This window comes from Beta vulgaris, chromosome 8, assembly GCF_026745355.1.
Source record: "Beta vulgaris subsp. vulgaris cultivar EL10 chromosome 8, EL10.2, whole genome shotgun sequence".
In the NCBI taxonomy this organism is placed as follows: Eukaryota; Viridiplantae; Streptophyta; class Magnoliopsida; order Caryophyllales; family Amaranthaceae; genus Beta; species Beta vulgaris.
The window spans coordinates 9,371,695-9,396,173 of record NC_079209.1 but is presented as its reverse complement, the minus strand read 5'-3'; the positions used below and the strand labels follow the sequence as shown (position 1 = coordinate 9,396,173).

The 24,479-nt window shown below is 36.4% G+C and overlaps 1 protein-coding gene across 1 annotated transcript; it reads right to left on the bottom strand.

Annotated features, from left to right (window-relative positions):
• Positions 1 to 799: 799 nt before the first annotated feature.
• On the bottom strand, positions 800 to 8,090 carry LOC104900968 (aspartic proteinase A1). Its single transcript, XM_010688508.4, has 14 exons — positions 7,939 to 8,090; positions 5,615 to 5,986; positions 5,474 to 5,534; positions 4,641 to 4,735; positions 4,450 to 4,562; positions 4,153 to 4,321; positions 4,031 to 4,070; positions 3,851 to 3,915; positions 3,187 to 3,300; positions 2,966 to 3,030; positions 2,361 to 2,520; positions 2,159 to 2,278; positions 1,202 to 1,290; positions 800 to 1,106 (listed from the first exon to the last, which is right to left on the bottom strand). Exons 1-14 carry the CDS (start codon positions 7,939 to 7,941, stop codon positions 1,022 to 1,024), a joined length of 1,551 nt encoding a protein of 516 aa, XP_010686810.1. The 5' UTR covers positions 7,942 to 8,090; the 3' UTR covers positions 800 to 1,021.
• Between the last annotated feature and the right edge of the window lie 16,389 nt (positions 8,091 to 24,479).

Genomic DNA, 24,479 nt, shown 5'->3' with positions numbered 1-24,479 from the left:
TGTTTTTAGGTTGTTAATTTTATGATGTAATAAAGATGAAAAAGACGTTTAAAGTTTCACTATAATGCATTTTCTAGTCTATCGTTGGCACATAAAGTGTACAATGAATTTTCTCTGCTTTTGTTTAGCCATATAGGTACGCTTTGTGGCTAATGTCAGATGTGATGCTCCACTAAGAAGCAATTACAGTTGGATTTTTATTGCTTTAATATTACCATTCAAATTTTGAAACTAAAATCAGAAGTGGAAGATGAGCTTTCCACTCCAAGTGAGTAATGTATATTACAGTTTCATAGCTGATTGTTAGTTAGGCTTGTGCGTGGGTTGGGTCAACCTTGGGTCGGGTAACCGACACCGATGACGCTAATCATCAATACTATTACCCGATAACACTAATTTCCGGTACCCGTTACCCGATAACACTAATTTCCGGTACCCGTTTCTGAAAGTAGTGTTTTTCCGTGGTTTCGGGTAACCGACACCGATGACACTAATCATCAATGCTATTACCTGATAACACAAATTCCGTCTAGATTGGACATGTAGGTTACATGATTAAAAGGAGCTGCTAACATTAGGAAGGCTGCACCTGCACCTTAACTAGGCCCAGCATTAAGGCTAGAGGACCCGAGCTGGGCTCAACCGGGCCTCAGCGCCTACACGATAACCAGCCAGACAATTGAGGAGAATAAGGGAGTAAATGCCTAAGTCACTTTTTCATAAATCATAGAGTATTATAGATCTTTAACTCATTTATCAGATCTGAATGTTTTTTTTCCATCAGACTACTGCAAAGAGGGAAACAATGTCAATAAGCCATTTGTATTGCTTTGACAAAAGTAAATAAACACAAGCATACATATATTTACAACAGCATTACTGTCATTCAGAGGAAGGTTTGTGTATTTAAACGATGTGAGAACTCGACATTTTTGGCTCGCAAGTTTACAAGGAAAGCAGCGACTAGTAATACTCAACACCAACAAAACACAGAAAACTAGATGTGCAAAGGCAATGTTAATCATGCAGCTTCAGCAAATCCAACCCTGAGATTTCCATAGTCGAAAACAGTATGATACCGACCCATGAAGACGTCTCCCAGAATCCTGCATTGGTTTTTCAAAGTGCAACAAGTGAATGTCAAAAACTTGTTCACCCTCTGAAAGCAAAACAAATATAGCCTATAGGTTGATGTGGATACCAGATTGGTCCACGAGGAGGGGGAACATCCAAAGCCGTAAATCCACTAATGCATTGTGCTGCAGGTCCCTCACCGACCTTGAGGATGTACTGAGCATATAATTCCAAGGAATTGTTAGTGTTATTGCCGTTTCCTCCACTCGAGCAAATTACGATAGAAAATAAAAACATGGAGCAAATCAATTTAGGACATAGACTTATAATCATGTAAAGCTACTTTCCAACTTCACATACTTCAAATTCTCAACAATAGACCTGGCAAAATTTTATCCAACATGAAAACCCATTTGTGGGTCTTGAACACAAATTTTTGTCCCGAAACTCCAAATGGTGATAAAAAAAGTATTTGACTCAATAGTCAATAGTGGCCTGAAACCGATCTGTGTGGATACTGAATTCACCCAACTTAATGCAAACCCGACTGACTAATTTGACAAGTCTACTTTAATTATTCATATCAACAAAAATAAGTACTTCCTAATATAGATCCTGCCAAGAGGAGGACGTGAGGAGGTCAAAAACTCCAGATACAGCCTTACATCTAACCAATATAATCCAACACTGGCTCTATCGGTTTTTTTCAAATAGACAAGCTTTAGGAGACTTGTACTCCACCAAATATGTAAGGAGGGGCATTTGGTAAACCCACTTGATAAGGGCCCAACACTAATTCCTCCTTTTCATTCCAGGAAGAAGAATTATTTCTCCATTCTGACTTGATGAGGGCCTAACACTAAATCCTAATCTTTGTATGGTGGAGAGAAACAAGTTTTGCGCCATCCGTTTAGCCTTTTTCTTTCAGATAGACTAATGCATAGCTTTCTATCAAGGACTAAGAGGATAAAGTCACCCAAGTGAAACGATTAAACGAAATTACAGAGCAAGAAGAAAGAAGTAGAACATAGTAATAACCTAATCAACTTCAATTGGCAACAATACATAAAAAGGCACACTTTACCTCCTCAGGGCTAAGTTCAAACTCTTTCCCAGCAATAGTAAAGGAAACCGGAGGCATCTTAGAAACACGGGCGCAGTCTACACCTGATGTTCCCATTGGATTTGGTACCCGGTCGCATAGCTGCGTGTTTCCATTGAACACAATGAGTTAAGAAAAGAACTGTAACTGAGATTTATCTAACAAAATTATCAAGACGACCCACCTCATTGGCGTAACTTATTACACGATCCTTGGTTGCATTCTGCTTGAGTTGACTCTGCATCCACACAACAGCCATCTCACAAGCAGAGCACATACCATCATGCAACCCCTCTGATGAACTATCAGAACTCTCCTTATCTACCACAGACTCGATCCCCATGCTGCACGAAGTGGATTCAATTCATCACATATAGTAATTATTAATAATATTGCAAGAGTACGGCTATTTTGCTAAAATTTTAGATTATCTTAATTTTTGTCTCATTAGTCTAGTGGGGGCAATTGGTAACTTAACTTTATGTGGGGCCCACAATTCTCTTATCCTTTAACAAAACTGCAGCCCTTTATGTGTATAAAGGGCTGCGGTTTTGATCAGTTGCCTAAATGCATCTTTAATTATTAGTACCATTTAAAATATTTGAGATGTGGTCTTTTTTAACAAGTATAGAACAACTGAAACTTCAATTAGATCATTTCACGTTGACACTTTCCAAACTCCAATTTTATTATTTGCAGGAATATTATTGTCAAATATGACATTTAACTTGGAACAAAGGGAATATAAATAACTCCAAACAGATTTAAGAGTTTGCATTCACCACGTACCTAACACCATGTGTTCCGTCATAGGTGCAGACACCGATTTGGGAACAGACCTTCTTAGGAGAACCCTATCAAAACCCAGAAAATAAAGTAAACCCAGCAAGTATATACTAAATATAAGGATTATGAGAATCAATCTTATCTAAATGTCAGATTGATGCAGGAGATGTACATCTGGCTCAAAAGAAACTGCAACCACAACAAAAAAAGAGAATGCAACTCACCTCTGAAAACAAAAGATCAATAATTGTTTCCCCATATTGATCAACTACTTTCTTACACGCCTGACTGGCGACACCAGAAACCCCAATAGCTTGGTTGATTTGGGCAATAACCGTCTGTATACAATGTGATAGTCATTAGTAGCTGATTTGCACAACCAATTCACAAAATTACGAGCTAAATCCCAAACTACCAGGACACAGACTACTATCAGAGTACCAGTGCCCAGAAATTTAGCTCCCAAGTGTGAGCAATTACACATGAATTCACCAATATCTGACAGGACAGAAACATATATTTGATGCACTCCGAAGTAGAGTAGCCGGTCAATAAGATGACACAAACAAAACCACCTTTGTGACTCAGACTGGGACTCGAGTAATGGTGTCATAATGTCAATTGTCAAACACTGATTCGCGTGTCCAAGTGGCAGACATAGGCACACAGCTACTATATGAAAAGTTTTCATGTTTGGTTTTTGTCCAAAATGAGGCGTCTAAGTGTACACACCCAAGTCGGAGTGTTGACTATCGAAATGGCACTTAGGATGAAATAGAGAATCCAAGTAACAGAGCGTACAACATCAACATGCACCAACAAGGACGCACCTTGTAGGTGGAGTTATCAGTTATACAGTGACAACAGTAGATGAAATAAAAGGCTAACCGTAGGACCAGCCAACAAAGAAGTTCCAGAATCTGCAATAGCTGCACAGCCACCAGAACAGTACCCTGAAGATAATAAAAGAGTACTTCAAAATCATAGAAAACATAAAAGAGAGGAAGCCAAAAAGATGGACAAGTTTCCAAGAGGTTATAATTTTGGAGTTTATGGTAAAGAAAATACCTGTCGTTTTACCATCAATAAGAACATCACCCATATCGAACTGTCAGCAAATTAAACAGTTATCCCAGTAAGATCCCTGATTATATTTTTCGACATACATTTTTCACATATCAAACAAATACCTGCCAATAACCCTTCCTTGTTACAGGAGCATATGTGTGCTTTCCTTTGTAGTGCTTTGGATCAACCCCACCAAAGACAAGTTCACCACCTGCTTCATCTTCTGTATTACGGTTCAGCCAGAAGGAAAATACTGGCTCCTTAATAAGTCCTTGCTTAACCATATTGTACCTTAAACATGAATATGTCATATTATGTACAACACTTTTCCACATACGGACAGACTAACATATGCAGGATAAATCTTCCATACTGAGAATAAAAATGGCATTAAGAAAAGGAGAAACTGCAAAGCGTACCAAACTGGAACAGCATTGCCAACTGATATCTCCTGAAATCCTAATCCCAGTATACCGTCAAACTTGGCGACCATGAATGTGATACTAGGCTCTCTAGTAGCCTCAATGAATTCCTGAGAAATGGAAAGTTGCTCAATCAAATTATATAATGAGTCATCACCAAGAACTGAAGGAAAGTTGATGCTACTTGCCTGATGCTTAACAATGAGGTCGCCAACCTGTACATTATCTTCACTGAAAAAACCAGATATGGCTCCAGTACCATAATGAATAGCAGCTGATTTTCCTGCATGACAAAAAAAGATTTCACCTTCATGGAATAATGTGCTATTCGATCCAATTTGACATAGGCAAAACCCATACATCGTGTTTACTGGGAGTACATGGTAACTAGATACGAACCATTAGTGTCACTCCGCAGAAAAGTTGAAACACTTATGAAAGATTGACATCAAAGGCAAATGATTGAGAGCAAAAGTCATTAGAGATTGAAGCAAAGTATATATGTTATCGAAAGAGAGTCCAGATTCATAATAATATCAAATGGTCAATGCCATACAAACAATCCTAACATATATATATATACAACAGAGTTAGTGTACAATGATACAAGTGCATGGCTGGTTCAACTCATAGAATGGAAAGGTCATGGAATCAAATAGAAGGAATAATAACAACTATCGATACCTTTACAGAGTGTTTGGTTCCATTATGAAAATGAAAAACAGTGTGGGATTGAGGACGGTAACATAATTTATTACCATAGGGATAAGAAGGATAAGTATGGTGGAAATAGTTACACCCAAGAATCAAAAACCATTGCCACCCTTCATACCAAACAACATTCAACAGAAATGATATCTTGTTTTCATTTCCGACACATGAATATTGCATAAAAAACATGCTCTAAGTAGTTTTCTGGTTATCCTGTCATTTTTTTTCACAACACCTCTCATAGCCCTTTAATTAGTCCAAGCAAAATATTGAAGAAGCTCCAAAGAATCGATAAGAAAACCAGACATACCATTCTTTTTGTAAGTACTAGACGCGCTTGACTTGTACTTGGCATGGAAGAAGCAGGGAATCTGTAAGCATGAGTGTAAGACATTAAGAAAACTGATAAATTTAAGTGACAAATCTAGCAAAATTGTGACGAGAAACTGACCGAGAAGTAGCACTTTGATGAAGGCACCCACAGGTTAGAACTACCAGTATCGAATATAACGGTGAACGTCTGAGGGGGGGTACCAACTCCAATGTCCCCAAAGTATTGAGCATCCATGTAATTCTTGAGGGCAACAATATCAGCACCCTCTAGATCTTCAGAGTTCCCAAGGAGATATTTCTCAAAAGAAGATCTCAGTGCCTCTCTTTCTTTGGACCCAAGCCGAGAAGCAATGCGGCTATTTTGATCAAACTTCTTCTTTTTCAATCCAACTCTAAGTAACCCATCATTGGATGATGAGAGGACTAGTGGAAACAGAAGAAATGAAAGAAACAGCGGAATCACCAGCGTCTTAACTTGAACCATTTTTACCTATCAATGTATTACATAAGATGAAATATTAGAAAATCTGCACTCCAGATAACAGGAGATGACATCCATAAGATATAACACCTGGCTATTAGGGTTTGATTGGTTTGTTGGAACAATATAATTTTACCTCGACCATTCATTCAGTTTATGAAGGGGTGAAAATTTATCCCAAGACTCGGAGATAGTTTTTCTGACGGTGAAGATTATTGTTGGATATGTCACATCATCTTTCCCCATTCTCTACCTTTTTCTCTCCTCTCTTCTACCTCTCCCCCCATTCCCATTTCTCCTTCCTCCCTAAACATTATGTCAAGGATCCAAACACACCCTTAAGCTATGTTGCCCGCACTCTTCTTTTCACCTCAAGTACTCGTGTTGGATCCTCTGACACTCAAACAGACACTTCATTTTGGGCCCCAAAATTGAAAAACTTAAAAAAAAAATAAGCCGAGTCGGACACTTGAACATATACCCGTGTCAGACATGGGTACGTGAGTCCAAGCAACAAAGCCCTTAAGACACTTATGAAACAACCTACTTCTAAGTCCAATCAACAAAATTAACCCCAAGGTGAATGGGTGTCACACAATAATTCATATACCAGAAATCTTCTTCAACCATTGTTAGTTACCCACCTTTTCACAATCTCTCATACAACTATCAATATAATCCATGGGACGTCAATTTTAAGCTAACATGTTGTGTCGGACTTACTGCTGGAGGCAAATTTAGCCTATTGTATTCGGAAAGGTTCTAATCTAACCTAATAGAGGTTCTTCAAATGCCTATGCTCAGAATAAATTAAAAGAATGATGCAACCTTACCCCTATGAGTTCTACAAAATAAAAAGATGACGTGATCTTACACCTAACAATCCGTTTGGTAAGTGTTACTAGATGATAAATTGAACATATATAATTTCCAAGGAAATTCCCTAAACTCATGAGCATGGCAATGTAACATGTAATTTTGTTCACAAACTTCTATTCTCATTCAATACGACATCTTGGATGGTAATTGAATTTTATGAACAAAAACACATGTTCTGTCTAGTAGCCACTCGCCATGGACATTGACATGAGTTTAATTCCCTTTATAGAACTACATTAAGGCTCCATTTAGTAGGACGTAAAACATTTTCAGTGTCAAATGATTTTTAAGGAAAACAATTTACAATGGAAAATACAATTTCAAAATTAGTTTTCCATTGTTTGGTATTATGTAAGAATAATGATGACATGAAAGAAAATGATTTTTAAAGAAAATGATAAAGGAAAGGAAAATAAAAATTTTCCAGGAAAATGGTATTATACTCCTTTGCAAACCAAACAACGTAAAATTGAGGATAGAGAAAAACAATTTTCGATGAAAATATTTTACACCCTACCAAACGGATCCTAAATTCCAGATGAAGCCTGCTCGGAATATATAGAGTACTGAGTTGTACCCTACTAACCTGATGACATCTACAACATAACAACATAGAGTCTAGAGAGTCTAGTTCAATGATTAATAATTTTGATATATGTTTCTTTTTTGAAATCTATAATTGTAGCACATACTTTAGATTGCAGCAATGCCAGAAATTCTCTTCTTTTATCTTGTCATGCACACCAAGAAGATGACTCCATTAATAACGGCTGAATATCAGCGAATACAGCTAAAAAAACATAACTGTTTTTACAACGCATGCAACTCAGAAAATGACCTCAAAATTTTTAAAATCATCACCCAAAATTCAATCAAAAAAATACCCAGGTGCAACTTGAAACGCAGAAAAATTATCAGTTTCTTTAAAACTATAAACAAAAATCAAACAAACATTTGATCATATAAGAAAAAGGAAAGAAATGATCCATAACAGACAAAAATACAAAGATTCAAACTTTAAACAAAAAAAAGTTAATAACTTAATGCTAAAAATTAATCAACAAAATAAGAACAATTCTCACCATTTTCAGAGAGTGTAGAGAGAGAAAGTAATGAGAGATGAAATGATGTTAAGCCTTCGGAATTTTTAATGTTTTTTGAGACAGAATTTATAGACTGGTTGGTGAATTAATATAGTAAGTACATACAATAAAGTGCCAGGAGATTTCTGCTTTTTTTTTTTAACAGAAAAAGAAACTTGAAAAAAGAGGCAATCTCAGCCCTTGTTTTCTAGAGGTGGGTTGTTTGTCACCGTTGGATTAAGATAGAGTGGAATCGTTAGTGAGTTAATTGGGTGACTCAGTGAGTTGATGTCACGAGTTATGCGTTTTTAAAAGAGGGAAAGATCGTGTGTGGTGAGGTGTAGGAAAAAGAAGATGTGGGATTGGTTGTGATAGACGGTAAGGATGATGTGGTTAAGTAGAATAGAGTGATGGATTTCGTGGAGAGAGAAATTAGAGAAGAATGAAGATGATGACATGAAACAGCAACTGAATTTAGATTACGTGGCGTTTAAGGGGGGTGTTGACGTTGGGTGTAGTTTGTTTTAGAGACCTTTGTTGTACTTTATGGATATCTTTTGGTGGGCGTTTTCCTTGTGATTCTTTTTTTTTTTTGTTAGTGCATTTTATGTACATATTATGAGTTGGTGTTATTATGAATATGATATATTTAAGTCGAAAGGATCGTTTGGTTTATTATTTTTGGGTTTTAAGAAATAGAATTAATTATCGATTTTCTTTCTTTTTGTTTGGTTTAATCAGACATCAATTCATTACCATTACTTGATGGTAATGGATTCCCCCAATTTGTTATCTTCCCCTCCCCCGTAAGTAACAATCATTACTTGAAGGTAATGGTTACCCTTCATTTTCATTCTTAGCTTGAACCAAAAACTCAATAAAGATAACCATTTTTGTTACCATTCCCCTCCTCTATTTGTATTCATTTCCTTTCCAATTCATATATTGAACCAAATGAACCATAAGTTTAGAGCATTTGGTCATTTAGAGCTCATTCTACATTTGCACAAATCAAAATGGGAAGAGTTTCAAATGAACAATAAGAAATAAGTTTAGGTGTATCATGCTCACGGTTGACAATACACCTAGGAGTATGTATGAAAAATGGAGAAATTATTTTCTATAAAAAGCCGAATTATATAATTTTAAGTATATTAGGATGGGATCCATACTAATGAATTAACTGATATTTCTTTCCTCATGTATTTGATGGATAAAGGTACTCTCGATAGTTTGTCTTACTATATGTGAGTAATTCATATTCTTATCTTTTCTTTGGGAAACAAAATTGAGGTAAATGTCAATTGATTTAGTTAGGTTTATTTCAACGACCAATGGTTGAAATAAATTCAGTTCATAATTAATAAGGACTGATAGAGTTGATTTCATATAATAGAATTATCTATTAAGGGAATTACTCACAGAAGATTCAGAAATTTTAGAGCTCGCCATGAGCGACGCTAGGACCTTGTGTGAAGATCTATATATGTAGTTGTGATTAAGCTGGTTGGTGCTCCTAAGTATACAATCTATCGTTAGGTTGTCTAGGGTTATTATCACTTATCAAGAGAGGTCTTAATCCAGAGAGACTAGAGAACTCTAAAGAGAGGTTAGAGGGTCTAGGATATTAATATTATCCTTATGTCACCATCTAATATTCAAAGTCCTAGTGTAGAGTTTGCTTTCTTTTTCCGGATATCGTGTTTTACATGAATTTAGCTCATCTCATAATATCACTAGTGGAAAAAATGTTAATGACACAAAAGAACTGAATATTTCAGTGTTTTGTTCGCAAAACGTAGGATTAATTAATTGATCCAATGGGATGAAAAACTGAATCAATTAACAAAAACTAATCTAGTTCTTTGTCAACCCAAATTAGTTATCTGGCCCATATAGTCTTGGTCCAAACGTTTCCCCCATTTCTCTTTTCAACCCATTCAATGCGTAAACCCCAATTGCAACCCTCATCAAACATTTTTCCTTCTCTCACCCACAAATCTGATTTTCTTTCTCACCACGAACCCACCACCACCAAGCAACCACCACTGTAACACCCCCAAGTTTCTCTCTTTTTAAAAAATATATTTTGATATAAAATCCTTGAGAAACTTGATAGTATTACCGCCACGTGACAACGTTAAAGGTTAAAAGATATTACTACTAACTAAATTTCGAACTAATGCAGCGAAAATAATAAAAATAACTTCTCTTTATTGATATAAACTTTATTATTTGACTATGACAATAATGGAATCTATAATAAAATAAAATAGCAACTCCTAGTTTAAGTATTATTCCTCACTAGCTGTCCCATGTGAATTATATGCATCCAATCAACTTGTGAATTCTGCTAACCAAAACGATATCACAGGGACAAAGCCATAAACAAACAAAACGCGTGTCAATAAAATACTGAGTACATGTATATGGAAAAATTTAAATACTTTACTAAACATTCAAGATATTTCTATAAACCTTCCTTGGATACTTGTGATACTTATATAATACACTAGTAAAGAATCGACGATTTGCGTCGGATGTGATACCCTCATTTGTGTTCGATATGGGTCCGACGGCACAGGCCTTGACGCAAATTACAGATAGATGATCTACGTCGGATGGAGATTCGACGCAATCTTAACCCATTTGCGTCGGATGTGTAGTGTAGTCCGACGCACATGTCACCCACAACCCTGGTTTTTGAACCAAAAAAAGCATATTTGCGTCAGATATAGAGCCACATCCGACACAAGTCGATTATCCACTAATACGGATACAACAAACATATAGCATAACAAAAATTGAGAAAAGAAGCGTAACTAAAACAAATACAACAAAAATAGATACCTACACATCAATTCTAAAAGCTTCTATACTTAAAAGGAGAAAATAAGATCAAAAACTGATACTAAGGAACTAATTAAGCAAAAAAAATAGTATGCTGAACATGCTCGACGAAATCCTTGAACTGTTGCACCGATGAAGTGAACACATCGCGAAATTCGAAAATATATGTACAAAATCAAGAATTAAAAACAACAAAGAAATTCCCCTAAAAAAACAAAGAAATTGAGAAAAGAAGCGTGCATATCTGAAAAAAATTTAGAAATACAATGAAGAATTGAAACAACAACTCGTTAATCCAAACAGAAAATACTCTAAAAACCCTAAAAATTGAATGTCTCAACAACTAAGGTAATACAACAACTAAAAATCCAAAAAACTTGAAGGTAATGGTTACCCTTCATTTTCATTCTTAGCTTGAACCAAAAACTCAATAAAGATAACCATTTTTGTTACCATTCCCCTCCTCTATTTGTATTCATTTCCTTTCCAATTCATATATTGAACCAAATGAACCATAAGTTTAGAGCATTTGGTCATTTAGAGCTCATTCTACATTTGCACAAATCAAAATGGGAAGAGTTTCAAATGAACAATAAGAAATAAGTTTAGGTGTATCATGCTCACGGTTGACAATACACCTAGGAGTATGTATGAAAATGGAGAAATTATTTTCTATAAAAAGCCGAATTATATAATTTTAAGTATATTAGGATGGGATTCATACTAATGAATTAACTGATATTTCTTTCCTCATGTATTTGATGGATAAAGGTACTCTCGATAGTTTGTCTTACTATATGTGAGTAATTCATATTCTTATCTTTTCTTTGGGAAACAAAATTGAGTAAATGTCAATTGATTTAGTTAGGTTTAATTTCAACGACCAATGGTTGAAATAAATTCAGTTCATAATTAATAAGGACTGATAGAGTTGATTTCATATAATAATTATCTATTAAGGGAATTACTCACAGAAGATTCAGAAATTTTAGAGCTCGCCATGAGCGACGCTAGGACCTTGTGTGAAGATCTATATATGTAGTTGTGATTAAGCTGGTTGGTGCTCCTAAGTATACAATCTATCGTTAGGTTGTCTAGGGTTATTATCACTTATCAAGAGAGGTCTTAATCCAGAGAGACTAGAGAACTCTAAAGAGAGGTTAGAGGGTCTAGGATATTAATATTATCCTTATGTCACCATCTAATATTCAAAGTCCTAGTGTAGAGTTTGCTTTCTTTTTCCGGATATCGTGTTTTACATGAATTTAGCTCATCTCATAATATCACTAGTGGAAAAAATGTTAATGACACAAAAGAACTGAATATTTCAGTGTTTTGTTCGCAAAACGTAGGATTAATTAATTGATCCAATGGGATGAAAAACTGAATCAATTAACAAAAACTAATCTAGTTCTTTGTCAACCCAAATTAGTTATCTGGCCCATATAGTCTTGGTCCAAACGTTTCCCCCATTTCTCTTTTCAACCCATTCAATGCGTAAACCCCAATTGCAACCCTCATCAAACATTTTTCCTTCTCTCACCCACAAATCTGATTTTCTTTCTCACCACGAACCCACCACCACCAAGCAACCACCACTGTAACACCCCCAAGTTTCTCTCTTTTTAAAAAATATATTTTGATATAAAATCCTTGAGAAACTTGATAGTATTACCGCCACGTGACAACGTTAAAGGTTAAAAGATATTACTACTAACTAAATTTCGAACTAATGCAGCGAAAATAATAAAAATAACTTCTCTTTATTGATATAAACTTTATTATTTGACTATGACAATAATGGAATCTATAATAAATAAAATAGCAACTCCTAGTTTAAGTATTATTCCTCACTAGCTGTCCCATGTGAATTATATGCATCCAATCAACTTGTGAATTCTGCTAACCAAAACGATATCACAGGGACAAAGCCATAAAACAAACAAAACGCGTGTCAATAAAATACTGAGTACATGTATATGGAAAAATTTAAATACTTTACTAAACATTCAAGATATTTCTATAAACCTTCCTTGGATACTTGTGATACTTATATAATACACTAGTAAAGAATCGACGATTTGCGTCGGATGTGATACCCTCATTTGTGTTCGATATGGGTCCGACGGCACAGGCCTTGACGCAAATTACAGATAGATGATCTACGTCGGATGGAGATTCGACGCAAATCTTAACCCATTTGCGTCGGATGTGTAGTGTAGTCCGACGCACATGTCACCCACAACCCTGGTTTTTGAACCAAAAAAAGCATATTTGCGTCAGATATAGAGCCACATCCGACACAAGTCGATTATCCACTAATACGGATACAACAAACATATAGCATAACAAAAATTGAGAAAAGAAGCGTAACTAAAACAAATACAACAAAAATAGATACCTACACATCAATTCTAAAAGCTTCTATACTTAAAAGGAGAAAATAAGATCAAAAACTGATACTAAGGAACTAATTAAGCAAAAAAAATAGTATGCTGAACATGCTCGACGAAATCCTTGAACTGTTGCACCGATGAAGTGAACACATCGCGAAATTCGAAAATATATGTACAAAATCAAGAATTAAAAACAACAAAGAAATTCCCCTAAAAAAACAAAGAAATTGAGAAAAGAAGCGTGCATATCTGAAAAAAATTTAGAAATACAATGAAGAATTGAAACAACAACTCGTTAATCCAAACAGAAAATACTCTAAAAACCCTAAAAATTGAATGTCTCAACAACTAAGGTAATACAACAACTAAAAATCCAAAAAACCTGAGAATGAGCGATGCGTTCTTACTACTCTTCGATTACGGGATATCTAAAAACTTCGTCGTGACAGGAGATCTAAAAACTTTGTGGCTTCTCGACGATTGTAACACACAAAAGAACAACAACAATCGTGGCAGCACCAACCGCAACAACCAGCGTGTGCGTGACAGCAGATGAAAGGAGAAACACTGAAGAATTTAGGAGGGAGAGAGGAGATTGGAAAGTCTATAAGTTAACAAAAATAAAAAAAATCGAGAAAAATATACCTAGAACTGATGAATTTGTTAAATTAGAGGAAATCAATCCTTAAAAAGAAGGCTAAGATAGCAAATTTCATAATACCAGTGCAAGAAAACTAGGGCCAAAAAAAAACATTAGATTGAGAAAGAGAAAGAGAGGAGCCCAGAGGTGAGAGAAAGAGAGAGAAGAGGAGAAACTGAGAAAGAGAGTGGTAAGTCATTTTTATATATAGTTTTTAGGTGCATTTAGGTTGCATTTTAGAGCATTTAGTTTCATATTTAGGTTCATTATTGCATTATATTCTTAAGTTATGTTCTATTCCTATTCGGTATGTTTTCTTGTTTTTGATGAATTTCAGGCATTGAGAACGTATTTGGATTATGATTAGCTAAACTTGAGGATTAGGAGCACTTGGAAGGAATCTACAATGTACAAGGATCGTATGGATATGTCATAGTACGAGTTTGAGCAAAAACGAAGCGGAAAATCATTAGAAGAAATGTGAAAAAAAGTCACGTCTACTCTTTTGGTCATAACTTTTGATGTGATCCTTAGAATCGAGTAATTCCACCATATTTGGAAACTAGACTTGAAGATCTTTCCAACGATAGGTGGCACGCCCCGAGGAGACTTCTAGTCAAGGAGTTATGCCTTTCGGAAGATTGCACTGTTTCTGCTGGAATCTGCCACGCGTACGCGCGGATCACTAATCCGCCTATTAATGATTTATTTAAGACTTTCCTTATCTTGTAAATTACTTTCCAAGTCATATTAGGTTATTGAATATTTATTTAGATAGGTTTTCATTCTTTCTCTCCTCCTCTCCCTCTCACGTTATTTTCAGGTTTTAGGTTTTAGTTTTCTCTCCTCTCTTTCTCTCTAGTTTTTAGTGTAAACCCTAGTTTTTATTCTTTTTCATTAATTCATGAGTTTCATTAGTTTTTCTTGATTTCTTTATTATGTTTTCTTGTAATTTAGATTTCATTATTTATTTCATGATAGAGTAGTTTCTTTTATCTATGGTTAAGTTGAACCCTAGTATGATTTAATTCATGATTGTTTCTTTAAATTCTCATATTAATTGTTAATTGTTCTTGCTTAATTGATTGTGCATATTCCAATACTAGATTAGGGATAACTAGTATTGTTTAATTCCATTGTCTTGATCACAACGGGAGTTGGATTTTGACGGATTTGAGTATTTCAATTAAGGACATGAAGTTCTCCACGGGAGTAGGTAGAATGGATTGTTAGGAATTAAAGTGCGCGTTTAATGTCTTTAATTTGCATGATTCCACGGGAGTAGGCTTGAATGCATATTAGAGAAGCCATAGATACTCGGGAGAGGTGGATACTTTATGGTGGACTTTTCCTTGTGAACATTTAATTGATTAGTTTGGGGTAGGAATTATTTTGTATTACTTCGTGCTAGCGGGGATATTTAACTATAGAGTCTTTTATTTATATATTGATTAGTATAGTTGATTCGACGATCATTGTTATTAATCTCCTTTAGTCTTACCAATATTTAAGGGCTAATCATAGAACAACTTTCTCTCTGTGGGATCGACTCTGACTTACCCTACTACATATTTAGGAGGATTAGTTAGGTTATTTATTTTTGTTAGGTGCGCGACACGCCTATCAGAGAGATAGGAGAAACCAGTGCCATAATACAATAACTTTTTTTTTTCTTTTAGCTTTGATTTTCTTTAATTTGTTTTTTGGGGAATGAGGGTACAGTTGTACCCACTGCCCCTGTAAATCCGCCCATGCTCACAACAATAACCCACGGCACATATGATTTTACGAGTTGTTTTCATAAATGAACCTAACGTTAACGATAGACTACTAGCATGTTCATAATAAGTCATAAATTTAACATACTCATATTAACTCATACTATTCATAATAAGGCTCATGAAGTTCATATAAACATGTGTTTCACTTCAAAATAATAACCCTAAAAACATGATACTACGCATGCGGAATAATATTTAAAGATCATATACACGCACCTTGAAAGTTAATAACTACTAGGGAAGAAGAGAAAGGGTAGGCTAAGAGGAAGAGAGAGTTTAAACTTAACAAAAGAGATTTATTTCTCAATTTTGGTGTGAAGAATATGAGGGATGGAGGCCCCTATTTATACTAGTTGGACAAGTAGAGTTGTACTAGAACTCCGAACTAAAAGATGAGTTTTTAAGAAAAGATAAATAATTTGGGCTAAGATACACTATTTCTTTCATGTTCATCTAACTAAAATTGGAGATATCTATCACTCCTATACTTCTACTTACAAAAAAGATGAGAGAGAAAGCTCTAGAAAGAGAAACTCTAGAACCCAAAGAAAACCCAGCTGGCGATTCCACTTCTCCAAACCCTAAAATCTTCCCCAAATCAATTGAATTTCTTCTCCAACTAATCCTCTTCTAAATTTCCTTCTCTGCAACTCGAAAAGTTACTGTATTCTACCTTCTCCTCTCTAATCAATGCCATAGACCCTTAGTAGGTAGTAGGATGGCAGTTTGCTTAAGTTCCCCAAATCAATTGAAAGTCTACTCTTTAGGCTACCTATTAGCGAAATCATTACAGATTTCTCATTTCTCTCCAAATAATGTTAAATGTGTAGCGCTTTGCTCTGATTTTGTCCAAAGAACTTCCCAAAATCAATTTAAGTGGATTAAGGGTTTCGTATTTTTCTCATTTAAGTACAAGCCAGCTGGATTTTTTAGGGTTGAATCATTTGTTGCATTTATGGCGAGTGTGAGTTTACTCTGCAAGTTTTGCGGCTTTTCTTCAAAGAGTGTGCAGTTAGTTGGTAAAATTGTGCTAGTAATCCTTCTTTTGTGGTTTTCTCTATCCAACTATGCGTGGATTGGAACTTTCTTCTTGTTCTTCCCTGCTCCAACATTTAATGCGATGGAATTTATCATTCCTTTGGCGTATTTAAGTAAAGTGGTGAGCCTCTTTTGTTTTCAAGTCCATAATCCCTATAAAAGGGATACCCAGGTGATATTCTCTTATATCCCCAACTCCTTCTTTTCTCTCTTTAGAAATTGTTTGCTAGTTCTTAAATTTTCTGTTATTCTGTTGTCTGTTATGATGGGTAGTCATTCTAACCTCAAAGATGTTTTATTATCAAACCCTAACCCTAATGTGGAACTTGCTGCTTCTGGCTCTCCATTAGGGGACCCTCCTACTAATTTATCCCTCCAATATGACCCTCCCCATCCCCCTTCTTTTCCTGAGGCTGTAGTGTTAGACTCTCTGCCTCAAGTGCAGAAAGATATAGAAGAGCTTTCGAAATCTTGCCTTTTTGGTAAAATGCTCTCAGCCCCATTGGACTTGCGCACCATTATCGCAAGGACCAAGGCTGATTGGAAAATTATAAAGGGTGAGGTGGATTATATGCAAATGGGCAACGGCTGGATTCTGTTGAGGTTTGCTAATCCTCAGGATCTCTCTCTCATCTGGAGTGAGAGACCTTGGCATATTCAAGGTGATTTGTTTGTTCTTTCTCCCTGGAGACCCTTTTTTTATCCTTACTTGGAAGAAATAAAATGGGTGGATTTGTGGGTAAGAATCCCTAGATTTCCTACCGAGCTTCTGAATTTTGATTCCATAGCTAACTTGTTAGCCTCGAATGACATTGGTGCTCTCATTAAGATTGACCAACGTTCTCTGTTGCGTAATAAGATTCTTTTTGCTCGAGCCTGTGTTAGGGTGGATATCCAGGGCCCCTTGCTTGAGTTTGCTGAGGCTAGTAAAGTGGGTGACCTTGTGCATGGCTATGTTATTTGGTATGAGGACTTCTCCTCAGGTTGCTCCTTCTGTGGTGAGTCAGAACATGCTATTGAGGTCTGTCCCCTTTCAAACTCCCCTAAAAAAGAAATTACTATTCAACTGCTAAAGAACCCTAAACAGAAATCTCTCTATGATGCAATTGCTAAGGCTACTAGGCAAGCTTGTCATGTAACCACAGCTGAGCCAGCAAATGTGGTTCATGTGAAGCCTAAGTGCCTATCAAAACCTCCTGTTGCTAAGTCCCTTTCTAAAAAGTTTATGTCTGATGGTTTTGCTGGTGGTTTGTTGCCCACTCCCTCTGGGAAAGGGGTTGTTATTAAAGACAATACTAACACTGCTAAGAAAGTTTCTGAAGTCTCTAATATTGTCCAAGGTAAAGGTAAAGGTAAGCTCATGGTTTCTCATACGTTTTGTTCTGAGGATTCTTCTGATGATGAAGTTGGTTATCTTATCCCTCAAGTCTCTCCTTCTCTTGCTCTGCCTTCTGGGAAGATTGTAGGTGACACTGGGGGGGTCCTTGTCTGTTACCCTTCTCCTGTCCAGGTTTATTGTGCCTCTGATTTGTTTGATGAAAATCAGTACTTAGCCCTTACTTCTTCTGAAGTGCCTGCTATTAATCAATTTTGTTATAATGAGGAAGATGATGCAACTTTTTGCATTGATGATCAGGATGATATCACTCCTACTGAGAACAAATCTTTGGCTGAAAACTCCTTTCACTCTATTAACTCCAGCAGCTCTATTGTAAGGCAGATTGAAAGAATGGGTGTTGCTGCTTCCCACCTAGTGGAGCTCTCTTCCCCCTCTGGCTCTGCAAAGAGAAGGATGGTAGACAAAGAGGATGAAGATGATGCATCTTCAGCTCTGAAGAGGAAAAGGAACTAATCTCTGATGACAGTATCTATGGTAGCCATGTTTCCACCTTATTTTATTATTAAATAATGTCAGTTTCTTGTTGGAATATTCGAGGTTGTGCTAGAAAAAATGCTTTGGTAGACACTAGGGACTTTTGTTTGCATAACAATGTTAAGATCCTAATGCTTTGTGAAGTAAAATCACAATCCCCCCTCCCAAGCTATGATCACCCAATGTGGGTTTCAGAATTTTGATGTTATTCCAACTGTAGGATACTCTGGTGGATTATGGATTATGTGGAAGCAGTGCTTTATTAATCCTTTTGATCTTACTGTTATTTTTAAATCTGAAAGATTTATTTCCTGTCTTGTTTCTCTCACGGCACTTCAAAAAGAATATGTGATTATATTTGTCTATGCTCCGGCCAAACAAGAATTTAAACATGAATTTTGGTGTGACCTTATTCAATATGCACTTTCTTTAACTCTCCCCTTTGTCATTATGGGTGATTTTAATGAGATTGCTTGTTTAGAAGATAAAAGTGGGGGTGCTCCTACTTCTTCCTCCAGATTCAATGTTATGAATAATATATTTACTCAGCTCCCATGTTCTGAAATCCCATTTTCAGGACAAAGATTTACTTGGCGTAAAAAAAGGGCAGGAGATAACAATATCTACGAAAGATTAGATCGAGGATTAGCTTCTCCCTTGTGGCTCTCTTTATTTCCTTCTGCTAATATTATTCATGCTGTATTTACTTCTTCGGATCATTGCCAAATTGTACTTAATTATCTTCCGTCGTCATCTGTTAAAGCCCCTCCCTTTAGGTTTGAAAAAATGTGGTGTGCAAGAAAAGACTATGATACCCTTGTAAAAAAAACGTGGTGTGTTCAGTTTGATGGCTCTCACATGTTTAGGTTAGTAAAAAAATGCAAAGTTTTAAAAGAAAAATCTAAAGAATGGAACAAGTTTCAATTTGGAAATGTTTTTCGCCAGTTAAGACAAGTGGATTCTAAGCTGAAAACTCTTCAACAAGATATTCTTGCTAATCCCCTAAATGTAGATTTGCTCAAAAAGCAAGACTTATTTCTTAATAAGCGCTCTTCTCTTTTATCTTTTAGTAGTGATTATTGGAAGCAAAAAAGTAAAACTATGTACTTAACGTTAGGAGATACCAATTCATCTTATTACCACACTCATGCTACTATTCGAAAAAACGGGAACCAAATTCGAAGGTCTGTTTTAGTAAATGGTGACCAAATCACCAATCCAAATGCAATTGCCCAGGCGTTAACAGACGCATTTGTTCATCGATTTAAATCAGATGACAAAGTGTCCTTTGATAGTAATCTTGATTTTGCTCTTCTGGATCCAATAGTTTCGCTTGATGATAACAATTTTTTAACATCAACAGTCTTAGGTGAAGAAATTAAAAATGTTGTTTTTGATCTGGCCCGAGATAAGTCTCCTGGCCCGGATGGATTCCCTCCTTTTTTCTTTCAAAAGTACCGGACTTTGATAGGAAATAGTGTTGTAAGAGCGGTCCAAGCTTTCTTCCATTCTGGAAAGATTCTAAAAGAAATAAATCATACTTTCCTAGCGCTAATCCCAAACATTGATAATCCTTCTACTGCAAATCATTTTCGCCCTATTAGTCTCTGTTCAACAATTTATAAAATCATTTCCAAAGTTATTACCTCTCGGTTAAAAACAGTGTTAGGACAAATCATTCATCCTCTCCAGGGTGCTTTTGTTCCTGACCGCCTTATTCGAGACAATAGTTTGATTGCTCATGAAGTTTTTCAGGCCTTTCGGTCTAAGACTGGGCCTAATGGCTGGATAGCTATTAAGTTGGACATGGAAAAAGCATATGATCGATTAGAGTGGAGTTATATTTTCATGACCCTTGAGAAACTGGGGTTTTTGCCTATTTGGATTGGATGGATTAAGGAGTGTATCTCTTCCTCTTCTTTTTCCGTTCTAGTCAATGGGGTGCCAAGTGAAAAATTCTTCCCTTCCCGCGGTATTCGTCAAGGGGATCCTATCTCCCCTTACCTATTTATTTTATGTGCGGAACTTCTTGCAAGACTTCTGTCTTCTGCGGCTAATAGCCCCACCAAACCGGTAGGAGTGCCAGTTGGCAAAACTGGTATTCGTGTTCCTTTTTTGACATTTGCGGATGATACAATGATTTTTGCCAAAGCTAATAATTATAGTTGTTTAGTCATTCGGCAGATTTTAGATAAATATTGTTCCATGTCAGGTCAAATGGTGAACTACCATAAATCAGCGTTCCAATGTACGAGTAATGTTTCTGCTAATGAAAAACAAGATTTTGCTAACATATTGGGAATGACAGAATCTAACTCTTTGGGAGACTATTTGGGACGTCCCATTATCACTTCCAAGGTTACGAAAGAAACTTTTACTCCAGTTCTTAATAAAACCATAAACCAACTTCCCAAATGGAAAGCTAATTCCCTCTCTCAGGCTGGCCGTTCGGTCCTTATTCAGTCCAATCTTGCTTCAAAGTCCAATTACCAGATGCAAAGTTTTCGCCTTCCTAAGTATATCTTGGAGAATCTTGATAAAACGTATAGGAATTTCTTTTGGAACAAGGACCATTTAAATAAATCCCCCAATCTGATTGGTTGGGAAAGAATTTGTAAACCAAAAACAGCAGGAGGCTTAGGTTTCCGTACTGCAAAAGTCTCTAATAATGCTCTCCAAATGAAGCTTTTTAGGAGAATAATCAAAGATGATAATAATATTTGGGTTCGCCTTGTTAGAAAGCGTTATATTAAGAACTCTAATCTCTTTTCTATAAAAGTCTCCAAGTCTGCCTCTTGGCAATGGCGAAATCTTCTTAAATTAAGAGACACGTTCAAGAAAGGTTTACGTTGGCATCTTGGGGATGGTAAAAGTATTATATTTTGGTCGGATAATTGGATTTTCCAATACCCACTTAGTGCTATTATAGTTCCTACTCCAAGGATGGAGACCTATTTAGTTGATCATTGTATTTTAGACTCAGGTAGGTGGAACACCCAGATTTTACTCTCTTTGGTCCCTCCTCATATTGTAGCACAAATCATTTCTATCTATATCCCTTCTGAATCTCAACCGGACTCCCTTGTTTGGGGTCTTACGGCTGATGGTGAGTACTCTGTCAAGACTGGGGCTCTGCTTGCTCAAGGTATTCTCCCTGCTTCTGCGGAAAAAGTCGAGTATGGGTGGATTTGGGGTCTCCATATCCCTCCTAAAATTAAAAATTTCCTATGGAAGGCGTGTAATGACGGTCTTCCAACGAAATATCGGTTAGAAAAAAGCCATATCTTCCTCCCTCAACAATGTGTTTTTTGTAATTATGCAAGTGAGTCAATTGGTCATCTTTGTTTTCAGTGCCCTTTTACTAGTGATGTTTTTCACCACCTTAATACCAGCTTTCACTAGCCTATTCCTCCTGTTTGTCTTCAATCTTTGAATCTTTCTTGCTTCCGGTCGGCTTTGGAAGCCTGCCATAGTGTCTCTTCGAAAGGAGAAATAGTTAAATTCTCCTTTGTATGGTGGTTTGTCTGGTATTTTAGGAACAAGCTTATTTTTAATAATGAAGTGGTCTCTTCTAGGCGGGCTAGCTTCATTATTAGCTCTTATGTTTTGACCTGGGATAAGGCTCTTGCGGGTGATCATATTGGCAGCTCCATTTCTGAGGGTCATAGTAAAATTGGTGGTTCTCAGAGGTCTGGGCCTGCTTTGAACTGGTCCCCGCCTGATCCAGGTCATTTCAAGTTAAATTTTGATGGATCGAAACTTTCCAATGGCAGTTCTGCTTTAGGCTTGGTAATTCGAAATTCGGATGGGGAAGTCTTGATTGCTAGTGGTAGATCGTTAGGCTGCCACACTACCATTCTCCAGGCGGAAGCTTGGGGAATGAAAGAGGGCATTGTGGCGGCTCTCTCTCTTAATATTTCTAACCTTACCATTGAGGGTGATAACTTGGAGGTGGTTAACGCTGTCAGAAAGATCTGGAAAGTTCCTTGGGAAATTCGTAACATTGTGACTGATATTCATGCTAATATTGCTCGTTTTGATTCTTTTCAGGTCCAGCACTGTTTCCGCGAAGCTAACAAATTAGCCGACTTCATGGCTCATCGGGGCCATACTTTCCAGGATCTTCATTATTGTACTCCGCCCTATGATTTTGATTTTTCTCTTTGCATCCGCAAGGATGTTTTAGGGTAGCCTCCTCATTGAGGGCCTATCCTAAGTTTTGTTTCCTTATCAAAAAAAAAAAAATCTAACTAAAATTGGAGAATACTCCCTAATATAAGATAAATAATCTAGATGCTTATATTAATTATTAAGCGAAAGATAAAAAAGTTTAGCCAACTTCATCAATTCACTGGCGTGAGTTGCAAGCCGACGCAAAACAAATCTTTTTTCCTTTTTTTTTGGAAAATCTTCTTCCTTTTTTCTGTAAGTCTTATCTTTTTATTTTTTAAAAATATTTTCTGATTTTTCTTTAAAAAATATCTTCAACTACTAAACTAACTACTTGGACTATAATTTGTAAACCTAGGCCCAATATTTAATTTCGGCTAGAATCTATTTGAAAAACACATAATATATTATAAAAGCCTATTTAAAATATTTATAATTAATAATAAACCTTTTTAATAAATAAAATCCTTTCAAAAATTATAATTCATAACTTACTAGAAATACGGGTATTACAACGAGCTTCTCCCTCAAACAACATCTCCCACTTAGGGTTTTCTTTGTCACCCACAACCTCTCTCACCATGAACCCATGAACTCCAACCAACGACCACCTTCTCTCTAAAATACCATCTCCCACTTAGAGTTTCCTCTCTTGCATCTTCGTCATTCCCGACAAACACCAACCACTACCATCGTCTCTCTAGCTCAAACTCTCTCATCGATCACCACCACCATCTCCCCCCGTGGTTTCGTCACTCACCAAAACCAACCACAACCACCAACACCTTCTCTCTCTGTGGTTTCGTTGCTCAAGTCTCCACCTCCCTTCACCTTGTTCTCTCTCCTCCGCATTGCCAACCACGATTTTGTGAGTGATTAAGGTGAAGAAAAACAATTTTTTGTAATTTTAAAGAACTTTTGATATTAATTTAGATTGTTGATTAATTTTTGGATTCAAGGTTTAAGATTGTTTATTTTATTTGATATTAATTCGCGTTTTTAGGGTTTATTTTATTTTGATTCATCGATACACTAGGGAAAAAAAGGAAGGGTTGTGCAGAAAGGGTCGCGCATTCTTCAAAACGCAGCCCTTCTTTATTGTAGGGCTGCGTTTTTTTACAAGCACAACCCTACTAAATGAAGGGCTGCGCTTGTAAAAAAATGCAGCCCTTCTGACTGTAAGTCTGTAAGAAGGGCTACGTTTTTTTGACAAGCGTAGCCCTTTTGAGTGACAAAAAATAATCTTATCCGTCCATATGACAAAAAATACCCATATATAAGCGCGCTACCCTAATTCTTACTTCGTCCCTCCGCTGCACTACTTCGTCCTTCCTCCCTCCCACTTCTTGTTACGAATCCCCCCAACTTACCCTAATTCCCCCTCCTCTTCTGATCTCCTTCCCCCCTCCTCCCTTTCATAATCCACACTAAACCTTTTCAGTCTCTTTCTGATTCACTAAAATTTGTCGACCTTTCATCGTCGGCGAAGCTAAGCGAAGCGAAAACTGACGACCCTTCTAACATCGGTGAGTTTTTTTTTTGGACTGAAAATATCTCGTCGGTGAGGTTTTTTTTTTTTTTTTTTTGCTTTCATTTAAGTTTGATGTGGGTTTTCTTTGACTTTTCTGATCTTCATTTGGGTTTTTGCAGTTTTTGTATCAGTTTTCCTCATCTGGGTAAATTTATCGGTGAAGATTGAAGGGGTTGCAGTTTTTGTATCAATTTTCCATCAGTTTTCCTTATCTCGTCGATTGAAGATTATATCGAAGCTGTTGTTTCTCGTCGGTGAAGAT